The 15,706-nt window shown below is 33.2% G+C and overlaps 4 protein-coding genes and 1 pseudogene across 4 annotated transcripts in view; 4 read left to right on the forward strand and 1 right to left on the reverse strand.

Moving 5' to 3' along the window:
• The window catches only part of LOC107624276 (subtilisin-like protease SBT3), a 65,022-nt gene extending 50,776 nt beyond the window's left edge, over positions 1-14,246 (reverse strand). The window contains exon 1 of the mRNA XM_088505251.1: positions 14,023-14,246. The gene's annotated coding sequence lies outside the window, so the exon portion shown is untranslated. The remainder of the gene's footprint in view (positions 1-14,022) is intronic.
• LOC148572920 (uncharacterized) lies at positions 5,929-7,567 on the forward strand. The gene is made up of 3 exons (XM_088505438.1): positions 5,929-6,789; positions 6,979-7,125; positions 7,337-7,567. Exons 1-3 carry the CDS (start codon positions 5,929-5,931, stop codon positions 7,565-7,567), a joined length of 1,239 nt encoding a protein of 412 aa, XP_088361564.1.
• LOC148572921 (uncharacterized) lies at positions 8,037-9,601 on the forward strand (annotated as a pseudogene).
• Positions 10,325-11,164, forward strand: LOC148572922 (uncharacterized). The gene is made up of 4 exons (XM_088504437.1): positions 10,325-10,413; positions 10,503-10,638; positions 10,823-10,883; positions 10,988-11,164. The coding sequence occupies exons 1-4, from the start codon at positions 10,325-10,327 to the stop codon at positions 11,143-11,145; spliced, it is 444 nt and encodes a 147-aa protein (XP_088360563.1). The 3' UTR covers positions 11,146-11,164.
• LOC148572923 (protein STRUBBELIG-like) lies at positions 11,432-12,155 on the forward strand. Its single transcript, XM_088504479.1, has 3 exons — positions 11,432-11,486; positions 11,775-11,904; positions 12,083-12,155. The coding sequence occupies exons 1-3, from the start codon at positions 11,432-11,434 to the stop codon at positions 12,153-12,155; spliced, it is 258 nt and encodes an 85-aa protein (XP_088360605.1).
• Positions 14,247-15,706: the final 1,460 nt, after the last annotated feature.

Below are 15,706 nucleotides of genomic sequence, written 5' to 3' on the forward strand. Positions count from 1 at the left end.
TCCCCTCTCCAACCGATGTGGGCTTTACAATCCACCCCCTAAGGGAGTCCAGCGCCCTCGCTGGCACATCGATCCGGGTTCTAGCTCTGATACCATCTGTAACAGCCCAGACCACCCGCTAGCACGATATTGTCCGCTTTGGCACACAAGGCCTCACGGTTTTGCCTTTGACGATAGGGATGATGGCCAAAGCCCCCCACACTCACTCGTCAAAACGCGTCATGCTAGGGAGAGGTATCCACACCCTTATAAGGCATGCTTCGTTCCTCTCCCCAACCGATGTGGGCCTTACAATTTGTACTTGACAATTTGTTCAATAGACCATCTAATGAAATGAAATAGATTGAGATAGCTTTGAAAGAGAGGATAGCTTTGTTGATGAGTTGCACATAGTGAGCGTTTGTGACTGGCAAAGTAAAGTGATAAATGTGCATTTGGGTTAATAAATTTATATGGATATTATAATATTATGGAAGTATTCTTACTTTAGATTTGATGATACATTACAAATTCACAAGTTGATTGATATATATAGATTCTATTAACAAATGTGGAAGCTGAATCTAAATAGGACCATGGTAAAAAATTACTCCGGTCTGTGTGCAATAGCAGAATCTGCCAAAGGTAAAACTGTAAAATTATAAACATTTCTCAATTGGATACCACTTTTACATAGAAATATATCAATTGCATAACTTACATAGATTTGTTTAACCTTGATTTTACATAGAAATATATCAATTGCATAACTTACATTTTACTTTTGATACTTTATTTATGTATCTATTTTTATCTAAACCATGCCATGGTTTCTCACAATCAAGAATATCAACAATTTCTCAATACCATCAGTGTTCCCTAATTCCTATCAATGATGGAACCAACGAACGAAGAATTTATGTAAGTTCACATGTTTCTAGTAATTTAGATTTTAACATTTTAACTTAACTAATTTCCTCTTCTCTGCGCTTTCTGTGCCAAGCTATATTTTCATATTTTATTAATATTAGTTGCTTTCAATTCAATTATCTCTGGAGATTAGTTTATTTAGTCATCGATCAAACTAAATCAGCAAGCAAACATGAAGAAAGCTCCACTATACATTTTCTTCTTCCTATTACTCTTATCTGCCTTTTGCTTTTACTCTTCGGCTTTTGGACAGGCTTTGTCACAAGATGAAGGTAATTAAGCCCATAAATTCTTGCTAAGTAATGTTAAAGAAGCAGTTTTTTCGGTTAATATTAATTAATTTTTTTAAATTATTTTACCATATATTTAGTAGCAATACATCAAAAGTAGAAGTGTTCTGACTTGGCAATGCCCATTTGTTTTTGATGATTTCAGAATGAAGAGGGTCCTAAAGAAGATCCACGTTTGGAACTCTTGAGGAAGGAATGGTTTGAAGACAAGGAGTGTCTTGATATTTAATACTTTATTTCTATTTAATACTTTATTTAGAAATAAAAAATATTATATTGAATACTTTATTTGTATTGGAGTTATTATTTTTTATTTTCAATACTAAAAAATTATATATTATGTGTAATACTTTATTTATGAATTACGTAATATTTTGTTTTTGGGTTATGATTTCTTGTTATTGTGAACTTTTAAACAAAAAAATTATGTTTAACATGGTAAAAACGACGGTTAAAACTACTTTTTTAAACGATAAAATATCACTTTTAGTCGGTAAAAATGGCGGCTTGTAACTGCCATTTTAAAAGTGAAACACCATTTTAACTCGGTAAAAATGGCGGTTTTAAACGCCGTTTTAACCAATAAAAATGCCACTATCAGGGTAAAAACAGCGGTTCAAAATGCCGTATTAACCAACTAAAAATGCCGTTTTAACCCGGTAAAAACGGCGGTTTCAAATGCCATTTTAACCAACGAAAAATGCCACTCATTCAAGGTAAAAATGGCGGTTCAAACCGCCATTTTAACCAACAAAAAACGCTGTTTTATCCTAGAAATAATGGCGGTTTGAACCGCTGTTTTAACCAACCAAAAACCCGACGTTTTAACCTATCAAAAAACCGCCGTTTTAACCCAGGAAATTGTGGCGGTTTTTTGAAAACCGCCGTAATAATCATAATGGCGCCCAGAATTACGTCGTTTTCTAAAACCGCCGTTCTTGGTAATAATGACGGTTCAAACCGCCATAAATACAAAAAAAAACCGCCGTTTTAACCAGAATTTTTTGTAGTGCCACCGGAATCCCATCGCTACCGGTGATGGGTTGGAAGAAGGGGTATGCATAAAAAAGTTAGAAAAAATTAAAAACAAAATGTTGATCATTTATTGATCGTAAATAACTTTAATACAAAGGTAAAATTATAATTCTCTATAGACATTTGGGTCAAAGTTAATTTTTTTCAAACTTTGAAAGCACAATCAAAACTTTGAAGAAACGTCAAAGAAAAAAATGGGTGAGAGTATTTGGAATATAATAAAATTGAAATTGATTTTATTTTTAAACAAAATTCGTTCTTTGAAATGTATGGAAAATGAGAATTTTTATGTGATCCTTTATTTATTTAGAGGATTTTATTGTAGCTGAAATAATTTGGTGCATCAAAAATATAAATGTCATTTTTATCTTTTAGAAATTAATATAAAAGAGAAGGATTTCGAGAGGTGAATAAGTGGTTCAAGTGCGGCAGTATAACAATCTGGCAATCGGTAAGAATATCCAACTATTAGTATTGTTTGAAATGGTGGAAGTTGATGTTGTAAATAAAGTATCCAAAATTAATTAATAAAATAATCAATTCAAGTTAATTAAATTAATTCTCATTAAAGTTCATTTCAAATATAAATATTGATCTGTAAATGAATTTAATTTCTATTTTATTTAAAGGATTCCAAACATATTTTTTTAATATCTAGTTCAGTTCATTTCAATTTCATTAACTTAATTTAAAAGATATTTAGTTTTAAACACAAATTTAGTATATATATTTTTCTTTTTATTAACATAAGAATCACCTTCACAATGGAGACCTGTTAATTTTGTGGAGCTCTATAAACCATGTTTCTCATTTAGTTAGGGGCTACAAGGGTAATTTAAATTTTTCGTGTAATATAGCTTCTAAACTCTATTTAAATCCCACTAAAATTCTGACACAAAATAATTACACTAAGATGTTGACCAGAAACACCTATATTAAGAATTTAATACCGAGCAAAAAAAAGTTTAATTACTCTATTAGTCCCTATAATTTTACCAAATTTTTAATTAGGTTCTTATACGTTTTTCTTTTTAATTAGGTCTCTATGCTAATTTTTTTATTTTAATTTGGTCTCTAGTCACAATAGACATTAAAAAAAACATTCACATGTGTTGAATTTACTAAAGTACCCATGTCTCTAACTCTACATAATCGCATGGTTCTGAAAACTAGACTGGACCAGCCATGGACCGAACCAGAAGTTGGTCGGTTTACTCCAAATGACGCCATTTTTGTGTTTCATTAAAAAAAAAAGAAAAAAGGGTTTCTGAATTGAGGAATGCAAAAACCAGTCAAACTACTCTCTCTCTCTCTCCCCTTTCACTCACATAGAATGACAGAAGTAGAAACCAGTCTCTTCCATCTCAACTCTTCCTTGAAAACCCTAGCATCTATAGCACCACTTGGTTCGTCATGGTCATTCACCAATCCTCATGGTTCATCGTGCTCGAAGGCCTTTCCTTGTTCGCCCAACATCAGCGTCTCTAGCTAGGTCATGCTCAGCAGCTCTTTGCCCGTCGTCCATCCATCATGTTCGTTGCCAGCTTGCTAGTGTTTATCACTAGCTTCTCGTTGTCTGTCGCTCTCCCTCAAATCTTTGCACACTGCCCTCGCCGAAGGTAATGCCTCCAATGCCTAGTCAGTGCTCAGTATTTGTTCTTGCTTGTTTTTGGACTCTTGATTGATGATTAACTTTGTTATTGGCTTACTACTTGATGATAATTTGATACTGATTCTTAATGATGAATTGATAATGGCTTGTTGAATTGATACTGGAGCTCCTTCAATGGCGAAGGTCATGATAGAAAAGAGCGGGCTTGGATCACACAATGATGGATTGAGATGCGTTAATGGCACCACATAATGCCAAATGGAGTAGGGAGGAAGAGAAAGGATTTTTTGCCCGAGGGAAAGAGGAAGGAGAGGGGATAAGGGTTATTTTGTCAATATAAAAAAAATTAGAGTGAATAATAACCCAAATATTTTAACTATAGTATATTCAATTTGAAAACAGAATGTTCTGTTGAACTAAATGTTTTTGTCATCGTAGAGACTAAATTAAAATAAAAATTTTAGTATAGGAACCTAATTAAAAGGAAAACAAGTATAGGAACCTAATTGTAAATTTGGTCAAATTATAGGACCAACAGAGTAATTAAACAAAAAAAAAACATAAATATTTTTTCATTTCATCCTTATCCATGTTGTTAAGAAAAATCAAATTAAAAGCCTAATGGGTTAAAAGGCAAATGAATTTGATTATTAAAATTTAATTTTTCTATATTTATAAAAAATTTACAACAAAATGTGTGTTGAGTAAACTCAAAGCTTTTTTTCCTAAAGGGGCGCATAATCATTCACCAACTTGTGAAATTTTTTGTCTTTTTTACTTTTTTTAATATTTCATTATTGATAAAATAATCACCAAATATGACCAAACAAATTAGATAAATATAATTATTATTCGTCAATATTCGGATTAAACACATATAAGTGAATAATAAAGCCCGCAGTAAATTATTTTAGCTAGCTTCCACTTACATCAAGTGGTTATATTGAATAAGATATATGGAATTGTTTTTAAAATCCAATTAAAAAAAAGAGACAACTACATACTTTATTCATGTGCTCAAAGAAGGAAATGGTTATGCGGATGAGTTATAGCTAAATTAAAAATACACTCAAATCCCTTACTTAATTGTTTATAATTCACTTTCTAGTGTGATTTCTCTTTAATTTTCTGCTGATGGTAGCTAGGGGTTATCTTTCCCTAGAATAGTTTTCTGTATAGCTTTGTTTTCTAAGCTTTAACTCTATTGATTATAAAAAAATAGACAACATTCTAAGATAACATAAACAAAAATTATTTTACCTAAAATAGAAATAAAGAAAAATAATTAAAAGCTAAAATATATGATCTACAAAAACAAATTCTCTGGACACACATATATAATTTTAGCTATTCAAGAAAACATGCAAAAAAATAATAATAATAAATTAAGCAAAAATTATCATAAAAAGTTTGGTATTGTATAATATTGTAAACCCTATTTAGGTATTATCCTCATTGTAGTTAAAAATATTACTTATATTTATTTGTGTTTTGTGATTTTAGTTAAAAGTATCTAGCTAACAATAAAAAAAAAAGAATACATAACAAACTAGATTACAATAACGAAAATGTTAACTAAACTTTTTTCTTTTTTCATAAGATAAATTCCTAATTAAGATTGGATTGACACAATTTTTTTTTTTTTGTAAAACCAACACAGTTTTTGATTAGTTGAATATGCTCTAATGGTTGAAAATTCCACCAAAAATAGCATTCAACAGCAAAAATTCATCAGAGTTGGTATTCAGTTTGATGTACAACTTAGATCATTACTCTACTATAAAAGCAGCAGGCAATGCAAGAACTTTATATCCATAAATATTTATCTTCTATTTTTTTGAATATCAAAGACCCTTTTCTAATATGGTAGTTTCCCTTTTCTCTTGCTGGCATGTTATATTATTTTTTTTCCGTTTTTTTCTTGAATTCATGTTTTATTTCTTGAATGTTTAATTTGAGTTCCTCAAAGCTATATGTGTTTACGTAGTTTTTATGAATATGTTAAACATATATAATATAAATCTCATTACAAACATTATTGTTCACTACTAATCATATAAGCATAATTATTTCCAGGTCAACATGAAGTTTATTTGCGAAGTGGTGATATTATCATTTTCAATTATAGTAATACAATCGAGCATCACATTCTCACGAGAACTTGAAGGTCCAAATCATATCAAGACAACTACTTTTTATACCAAAACGTTCGTACTAGAACCAGGAAAGGTTAGCAGAAAAACTTTTTTCGATGTTGAGTTTCCAAGAGGCCACATTGGAATCAAGAATTTACAAGCCGAACTAGTTGATGAACACGGAAACTCGATACCACTGTATGAGGCTTACCTGCACCATTATTTTGTTTTAAGATATTTTGAAAATATCACCATGTCACAACATGCTAATGAAAATCAACCTAATTACGGTAAGTATTTTAAGAGAAATGATGGTGCATGTCAAACTTTCGTTAATTCAATTTCTTGGGGTCTTGGAGTTGACGCACGAAGAACTAGCACAGAACTACCAGATCCATTTAGAGTAGAAGTAGGTACGCATCCTGAGGATGTTCCAAAGGAGTATGATGAAGAGAAATGGTTAATCAATATTTTGGTCATTGACACACGTGGTGCAGAAGACAAGAAAGGTTGCTCCCAATGCAGATGTGACCTTTTAAACGTCAAAAGTGAAGATTTGAGAAACACAACAGGCGTTGATGGAACACCATTATCTAGTGATTATAAAGGAGGAATTTTTTGTTGCGAGAAGAAGTCTCAATGCAAATTACAACAGGGATACAATGAAAAACAAAAGAGAAAAGTTGCTATTAAATATACAATATCATGGGTTGAATGGGATCAACAGCAAGTGCCTCTTAAGTTTTATATTCTTGATGTTACTGATCAAGTCACATATAATGGATCCGAACCAATTCATCATTGCGCGGTAAGTGACAATTATTTTGTTTTAACTAAATGCTAAGACTTATACTTCATATATTTCCTATAGCGATATATTATGATATGTATTCTATTAGTCAAGCAATATCTATTTTGAAATAAAATGAGTATTAATAATTTGTTCATTTATCTACTTATTTAGTAAATATCTAAAAAAAAATTTAATTTGCTGTAGGTAGAGTATTCTATAAATCCAGAAAAGACTGATGAAGGACATTACCATATTAAGAAAACAAATATTCCAATGAAAAAAGGTGGTAGTCTCATCTATATTACTGCTCATGTACATTCAGGAATTGTTAATGCAACATTATATGGAGAGGTAACGTTCAATATTTACCATAATTCTTATGCATAGTATTTACCATTAATTACTAATCGTAAACAGTTACATTTATTTAACTATGTACCTAAATTTGTTTCTTTAAAACAATAAGATTATTTTCTGATTCATCATCATCATCATCGTAGGAAGTTAAATTTTTAAAATACCGTCACCATTAAGATATATATGCCTTTTATTTTTAATTTAGGATGGAAGAAGATTATGTGAAATTAAGCCAATATATGGAACGGGAAAAGAGGCAGGCAATGAAGAAGGTTATGCTGTTGGAGCGTCTGGTTGCTATCCAAAACCGGATTCTATGAAGATTAAAGATGGTGAAAATTTAACTGCAGAATTTATACATGAAAACAAATATACCACTGGACTTATGGGGCATTTCTATGTCTATTTGGCAGAAGACTTACCAAAATCTTTGTAAAATTATTGAGAACTACTAATGTTAGTTTATCCCCTCTATGTTTTATAATTTAGTAAAAAAAGCAAAAAAATTCTCAAACAAAGATATAGGAGAAGTTTATAGAGTGCATGATTTATCTAGGTAATTAAGTAGCTTGTTTGTCATAAAAAAGTATCACAATAAAACACATTGACGTAGTTATTGTACATATGTAGTTTTTATTCAATAAGATATTAAAAAGTATGATCAAGAAGTATGTTATTACAACTGCAAAGGGGTTTATTGACGTGTTCATTGTTGTTCAATATGAGGCCACAATGCAACTCCAATCCCGTCTTTACCGGTAGTAGTTACTGTATAACTTTGTTTTCTAAACTTTAACTTCATTGATTAACAAAAAAAAAAGACAACAACATGCTAAGATACCATAAACAAAATTTCTTTTATTTAAATTTGAAATAAAGAAAAAAGTAATTAAAAGCTAATATTTATGATCTACAATTATAGTATACAATTGGACATCACATTCTTAGGAGAACTTAGGAGTTCAAATCATATCAAGACATTTATTTTTTATACTAAAAAGATCGTGCTGAAACCAGGGAAGTTTAGCAAAAAGTCTTTTTATGATGTTAAGTTTTCAAGAGGCCACATTGGAATCAAGAATTTACAAGCTGAACTAATTGATTAACACAGAAACTTTATGCCACTATATGAGGTTTACTTGCATCATTATTTTGTTTTAAGATATTTTAAAAATAACACCATGTCACACAGCATGATAATAAAAGTCAAATTATGTACAATAGGCATTTTAAGAGTAATGATGGTGCATATCAGACTTACGTTAATTCATTTTCTTGGGATTTTAGAGTTGACGTACGAAGAACTAGCACAAAACTACCAGATCCATTTAAAGTGGAAGTAGGTATGCATCCTGTGGATGTTCCAAAGGAATACCATGAAGAGAAATAATTTATTAATATTTTGGTCATTACCACACAACATGCAAAAGATAAGAAAGATTGCTCCCAATGCAGATGTGATCTTTACAACATCAAAAGTAAAGATTTGAGAAACACAAAAAGCATCGATAGAAACCCATTATCTAGTGATTACAAAGGAGGAATTTTTTATTGCGAGAAGAAATCTCAATGCAAATTACAAAAGGAATACAATAAAAAACAAAAGAGAAAAGTTGCTATCAAATATCAATATCATGGGTTGAATGGGATCAACACCAAATAACTCTTAAGTTTTATATTCTTGATGTTACTGATCCAGTGACAAATATTTTGTTTTATTTGAATACTAAGACATACACTTCATATATTTCTTATAGTGATATATATTATGATATCTATTTTGATTAGTCAAGCAATATTTTCTATGAAATCAATTGAGTATTAATAACTGGTTCATTTATCTACTTACTTAATAAATATCTAAAAAAAAATCTTATATTTACTGTAGATAGAGGATTCTATCAATTCAGAAAATACTGATAAAGGACATTACCTTATTAAGAAAATAAATATTCCAATAAAAAAGGTAGTAATCTCATCTATATTAGTGCTCATGTACATTCAGGAACTGTTAATGCAACATTATATAGAGAGGTAACGTTCAATATTTACCATCACTCTCATACATAGTATTTACAATTAATTACTAATCGTAAACAATTACATTTATTTAACTATGTATCCTAAATTTGTTTTTTAAAAAATAATAAGATTATTTTCTGATTCATCATAATCGTAGGAAGTTAATTTTCAAAATATTGTCACCATTAATATATATGCCTTTTTATTTTTAATTTAGGATGGAAGAATATTATGTGAAATTAAGCCGATATTTGGAACGGAAAAAGAGGCAGGAAACGAAGAAGGTTATGCTGTTGGAGTGTCTAGTTGCTTTCCAAAATCGAGCTCTATGAAGATTAAAGACGGTGAAAATTTAACCGTAGAATTTATACATGAAAACAAATATACCACTGGATTTATGGGGCATTTCTATATCTATTTGGCAGAACACTTACTACAATCTTTTTAAAATTATTGAGCACTATTAATATTAGTTTATTCCCTCCATGTTTTTACAATTTAATAAAAGTAGGGAAAAAAATCTCAAACAAAGATATAAGAGAAGCTTATAGAGTGCATGATTGGATCTGATCTATGTAATTAAGTAGCTTGTTTGTCATAAAAACTTATCGCATTAAAACATATTGACATAGTTATTGTGCATATATAATTTTTATTCAATAAGATATTAAAAAATATGATCGAGAAGTATGTCATTACAAATAAATGTTTATTGTTTTTCAAGGATGAGGCCTCCACACTACAAAAAAAGAGACATAAAATGGCATTAATATTACGGCGGTTTTGTAAGACTGCCGTAATATCAGGTTGCTATGGCGTTTTCTCTTGTTGCCACAATTGAGTTGCATTCAATGGCGGTTTTTGTTGATTCTGGAGGTTTTAAAATACCATTATCACTGCTATATAAAAAAGCCTAACCCTAATCCAATTCTCATTTTCCGTTGAAACGCAAAGGTTGAATCGCTGCCACAGTGATCTTCTCTGTGACGATCTTCTCTGACCGATCTCCTCCGGCGACGATCTTCTCTGACCGATCTCCTCCGGCGATGACCTCCTCCCACGACAACCTCATTCGGCGATGTCTTCCTCAACAGCGATCTTCCCTGGTGATCTCTCCTCCAATTACAATCTCCTGCTGCGACGGTCTACTCCAGCGACATCTCCTACTAAGATGATCTCCTCCGGTGGCATTTTCCTACGCCGGCAATCTCGTCCATCAAGCTACTGTCCTGTGAGATTCTCCTCCCACAAGCTCGCGAGGTAGGTTCTTCTCCCTCTTTTCCTTTGTTCCCTTGAAAATATTTTACTCTAATTTCTTCGATCTCTTAATTATTGATCCAAAATTTCAGAATACATGATAGATTTTGTGAAATGGCAACTACAACTACTAAAACTGCAGGAGCTAGGGTTTCTGAGGAAAGAATCGTTGAAACATTTCACAATGATGATGATGAAGTGCTCGATGCTGCAGAGAATGAAGTTGTGGTAATTTTGTTAGTGGCCTAAAGAGGCAAAAATGGTTGAAGCAAACATGGATAACTTGTTATTATGCATATTTATTGCATAATATGAATTAATTTATTTGTGGTTTTTGTGAACCTACATGAGCAAACAATTAATTTATTTACAATTTGATTGCACTCTCCTAACTAGTATACTTATCAAACAGGACAAGAAAAACAGATTTTATATCGTTTCTGCTTTAGCTGATACCAAGGTAGATCTTAAAGGTATATATGACTTTATAAATTTGAGAGGAAATGGTTCACTTGCTTTGCTTTTGCCTTACTTTGATGTGTATTCATGAGTTACTTGTTGCTTTAAAGCTGAGCAGTGCTATCTCAGCGGCTTGGTTTAGGAAAAGGGGGTCTTAGAATGACACCTGAAGAGGCTCTGAGTGAAATACTTCAGGTTTGTGTTATTGTTCCATTCTTTTTGTTGACATCATCTTCATTTTTCTTTTCTCTTTGTTTATCTTGTTTAGAAAGATGAGTCGATTATTACCAAAATAAAAACTATGCATTATATGGTCCATGAGGGAACCAATTCGTGTTAATTCATTCATTGATTGAGTTGGTGGGGGTCATTTGGTAAATACAGTTCATCTGTTCCATGGATCAATCCAATCTGTTATAAGAACTTTCTCTCATTCTAATGAATAATATATAGACTTAGAACTTAGAACCTTATTGTCGTTAAATGCTCTCTTTTTGCTTTTACTTTTGAGGAAATGGGATGTACGAATTTGGTGTTGCATGTTCAACTCTTTGTTACTCTGATGGTGATTCTTGCTGGAACTTTCTGTGCAGTTGGTGACACTGACATAGTTGATGGTAGATACTTTCCCTTTCCATAGTTTTATTTCTATTTTTGAAATAAGAAATAGCAGAATAATCTGTTGTTTCCCTTTGAAAAAAAAAGGAAGACGACAAAACTCATTTAGCTTTCAAGTGTTATTGTTTTGCTTCATTGCACTATATTATCATCAAAGAGTTGATGATAACTTGTTTGCAATTTGAAAGATGATGGTTATAAATTTAATTGGGAAGCTCACCTAATTAAGTAACAAGTACCATATAAGTGCAGAATTTGTCTAAACTCAATATGTGCTATGGTCACAGTTGCAGCAATCAGTAGTCTATATGTTGCTCTTGGCTCACCACCTCTTCTAGGGTGGAAGCCTGTTGGAGGAGATCCATGTTTTGAAATGTGGCAAGGTGTTGGCTGTGTATTTTCCAACATCACTTCCATGTATGTGAAGTTCTCTTTTTAAACTATTTTTGGTTAATATTGTGTTATTGTTTGCATGCTCTATATAATTGGTTGGAAATGATAATGTTATTATTTTCAATGTTTCATTAGTTGTTTGATTGATAGAGTTTAATTACGTGCAATAAGACTAAGTAAAACTTGTATTTTGGGTTGACAGAAGACTTGATGGCCTGAATTTGGGTGGAGAGCTTGGTAGTAATTTGAATTTTCCATCCATCTTAGAAATGTAAGTGTTGTTTCAATTTCAATATTGTGTTTACTGATGAGTGACATGTTAAACGTGGTTCTGTTTGATTAATCGAGAGAGTTTAGTACCTCTTAAGCACCAATTGTGTAATTGTTTGAACTAGAAATGAAGCTTTCTGTTTCTTGTGCAATGATCTTAGCCACAACCACATTGGAGGCCCATTCCATTCACTTTGCCCCCTACTATTACGAGCTTGTATGTTATCTTTTTCACATCTGAATTTGTTTTTTTTTTTTTATCATGGACATAGTAATTAGTCATCTTTTTTCCATATGCATAACTACAAATGTACTTAAAGAAGTTTTTCTTTTGTTCTGATATTTTAGGTCTCTCTCATGAAATCGGTTAAATGGAAGCATTCCAGATGCTTTATCATTACTAACTCAATTATCAGGAAACCTTATAACAATGTCAAAGCATTATTCCGGCAAGGAAAGGTTGATATCTGAATTGAGGAGGTTTTTTTACTGTATTTATTAAATCTATCCCACTTTCCTTTATGATAACTGTGTGGCTTTGGACTTACTAGGCACATATGGCACTCCATAACATAGATGCTGCAGTTGAAAGCTTTAAAAATGCACTGGTCTTAGAGCCAAATGATGGTAAGTTGTGATTTTGTGTAAGGCCTTAGTTAGACAAGAACTACTAGTGTACTTATTTTTTTTGGTTCTTATTCAATGATTTATTTTTACCACGGAAGGTAGGCGAAAGGACAAAGTAATGGCATGCTTAGTTTATATAAATCAGGTTCAGGTATGTATCTTACTCTCTTTGGATTTATTAGCTGCAAAAATTTGTCATAGTTAACAATATATCGAGAGAAAAAAATGTTGGTATTAAAGAAAATCACATTGTTTGATGTTAAAAGGTTGAAAAAAAATCATTCTCTTGTGTCTAATTTTGTATACGTGGTTAAGCTGCAATCAGTTACTGTCGAGTGCCATGCCCTGAGTTTTTTACTGTACCTCACCACTCTCTTCTGAATTATTATCATGTTCTATTTTTTCTTCTGTGTTTCTTTCTCTCATTTGATCTTTGTTTATTATGTTTTCTGCCTTCTACTCAACTCAGTACAATTTTGAAGGAAGATATGATCTGGTCAGATTCATGAAGATAATACAGAAAGTTGATCTCTACAATTTAATTTATCATTTTTTAGTTGTATATAGATGATTTCCTGTTTGGCTGAAGTATGTTCCAGGAATAAGCTTGGTCTGCAAACCAGCTTCAGCCTCCTTACTGTGTACACGAGAGAGAATTTCAGTTCAGATTATAATCACACTTTATCCTTCTCTGTTATATATATTACTTATTCTATTATTTGTTTTTCATCATTAACAATATGCCGATCATTGGTATATGCCGCCCTATGCGTTCCCCTTGGGATCAACCCATGGATCGCTGCCTCAGATTCTTTCCATGCCTCATTGACCCTGGTGCGTTTGCTGCAATTCCTTTTTTTTTTGTTTAAATTAGCTTAGTTTTTGTTTTATCTGAATTTGTGTGCTGAATGGTGAATGCTATTGCTGAACTGTTCTGACTTTCGTTTATTTACGTGTCTTCCTAACCAAAATTATGCGAATTTTTTTATTTATTTATGCATTTTGGAATTTTGTCACTGAATTTCAGCTCGGAGGTCTGCGCTGTGGGTGAAGTTGGTCTTGGTGACTGTCCATTTGGTTTATATTGGCGTTCTCTTCTTAATCGATGGAGATTTGATAGAAAAGACTAAGAAGGAACCGATGTATGTTTTTTTCCCACTTTTAAGTCGTTGTATTCTATTTTTTGCATATTTTTTTTACCATACTGAAGCTTCAACTTAGTGGATAGTGCTGATTCGCTGACACTTTAATGGGTTTAGTGGAACATTATTTGTGTAACAGCCCAGACCACCCGCTAGCACGATATTGTCCGCTTTGGCACACAAGGCCTCACGGTTTTGCCTTTGACGATAGGGATGATGGCCAAAGCCCCCCACACTCACTCGTCAAAATGCGTCATGCTAGGGAGAGGTATCCACACCCTTATAAGGCATGCTTCGTTCCCCTCTCCAACCGATGTGGGCCTTACAATCCACCCCCTTAAGGGAGCCCAGCGCCCTCGCTGGCACATCGATCCGGGTTCTGGCTCTGATACCATCTGTAACAGCCCAGACCACCCGCTAGCACGATATTGTCCACTTTGGCACACAAGGCCTCACGGTTTTGCCTTTGACGATAGGGATGCTAGCCGAAGCCCCCACACTCACTCGTCAAAACGCGTCATGCTAGGGAGAGGTATCCACACCCTTATAAGGCATGCTTCGTTCCTCTCCCCAACCGATGTGGGCCTTACAATCCACCCCCCTAAGGGAGCCCAGCGCCCTCGCTGGCACATCGATCCGGGTTCTGGCTCTGATACCATAATGTAACACCCTACCATACAGAGTCTTATGCTTAAGTCATAATTCAGAGATGGCAAGGTATTACGACCTCTAAAACAAAAATTTAGTACGTATAGTAGTATGAATAATTGATTATAACTAGGAGCCTTTGTAGAAAAAGGGGTAAACAAAAACCGTAACTCGAAAGCGCAACACTCCGATCGATAACGTAACGAGTAAAGGATAAGCGAACGCGAGATCATATATATAAAGGAGTGTCAAAAACAGGAATATCAAGACTCAAAATCCGGCTGCGAAGAGAACCGGTCCGAGCATAGCAATATATACATATGATAAAATAAGGGAAACCCCAAAGGAAACCCAAAGGGACACAAATACAGAAAACCTATCCTCCAAAAATCTCCTCTAGAAGGAGTCATCACAGTTTGTATTATTTAATGGAGATAAAAGTATCTAAACAAGATATATGAACCAAAACAGAGTCCCGAGAACAAAGGATCTTCGCTAATCCAGAAGTCTCCAGCATGCCTCAACGAGAAACCTCACGCCCTGCATCTGAAAACCACAAAATCCGCATGGGTGAGAACCAGAGGTCCCCAGCACGGTAACAGCTTCCACATATATAATACATAATAATAGAGGAAAGCCGAAGGCAATCCTAGAACTTCCTCCAGATAATATCAAAGCTTATAAACAAGCTAAACCGTAAGTGGCAACTGACTAAAGATTCTTCAGTCTAACTAATACTTCCCTTTCCAATTCCTTCAGACCTCCCAACCACCAGCAAGAGTATAATATAGCAAACACAGTTATATCAGACAGGAGATATACAAATAAGAACAATTAAGGCATTTAGACAAATAGCAAGTAATATGCAGTCAAATAGGCAATCTCAAACAATTCATGTAGTATGCTTATGATGCATGCCTGTCCCTAGTGGCTGATGATATCATCTGTCGGTTATAGAGCCAACCCGACAAGTCCTGGTAGCTAACCATTGGACTGTCCCTCTGTCGTGCATCCCCAACTCGAGTTATACTCATCATAAACTTGATCATAATCATGATCCATATCCATCACCCTCACTGGTGAATATTTATCCATCACCATCACTGGTGAATATTTACGGGGGCGAGCTCATCCGGGCC

This window comes from Arachis ipaensis, chromosome B2 (genome assembly GCF_059453495.1).
Source record: "Arachis ipaensis isolate K30076 ecotype BB chromosome B2, ASM5945349v1, whole genome shotgun sequence".
Lineage (NCBI taxonomy): Eukaryota > Viridiplantae > Streptophyta > Magnoliopsida > Fabales > Fabaceae > Arachis > Arachis ipaensis.

What these genes read in the sequence shown, in the direction of transcription:
- LOC148572920 (XM_088505438.1), top strand. Translation starts at nt 5,929, where the DNA reads ATGAAGTTTATTTGCGAAGTGGTGATATTATCATTTTCAATTATAGTA. An exon ending in AACCAATTCATCATTGCGCG is followed by an intron (nt 6,790 to 6,978) that starts GTAAGTGACAAT and finishes AATTTGCTGTAG; the next exon opens with GTAGAGTATTCTATAAATCC. An exon ending in ATGCAACATTATATGGAGAG is followed by an intron (nt 7,126 to 7,336) that starts GTAACGTTCAAT and finishes TTTTTAATTTAG; the next exon opens with GATGGAAGAAGATTATGTGA.
- LOC148572922 (XM_088504437.1), top strand. Translation starts at nt 10,325, where the DNA reads ATGATCTCCTCCGGTGGCATTTTCCTACGCCGGCAATCTCGTCCATCA. An exon ending in CTGCAGAGAATGAAGTTGTG is followed by an intron (nt 10,639 to 10,822) that starts GTAATTTTGTTA and finishes CTTATCAAACAG; the next exon opens with GACAAGAAAAACAGATTTTA. An exon ending in TACCAAGGTAGATCTTAAAG is followed by an intron (nt 10,884 to 10,987) that starts GTATATATGACT and finishes AAAGCTGAGCAG; the next exon opens with TGCTATCTCAGCGGCTTGGT.
- LOC148572923 (XM_088504479.1), top strand. Translation starts at nt 11,432, where the DNA reads ATGGTGATTCTTGCTGGAACTTTCTGTGCAGTTGGTGACACTGACATA. An exon ending in TGACACTGACATAGTTGATG is followed by an intron (nt 11,487 to 11,774) that starts GTAGATACTTTC and finishes CTATGGTCACAG; the next exon opens with TTGCAGCAATCAGTAGTCTA. An exon ending in TTTTCCAACATCACTTCCAT is followed by an intron (nt 11,905 to 12,082) that starts GTATGTGAAGTT and finishes TTGGGTTGACAG; the next exon opens with AAGACTTGATGGCCTGAATT.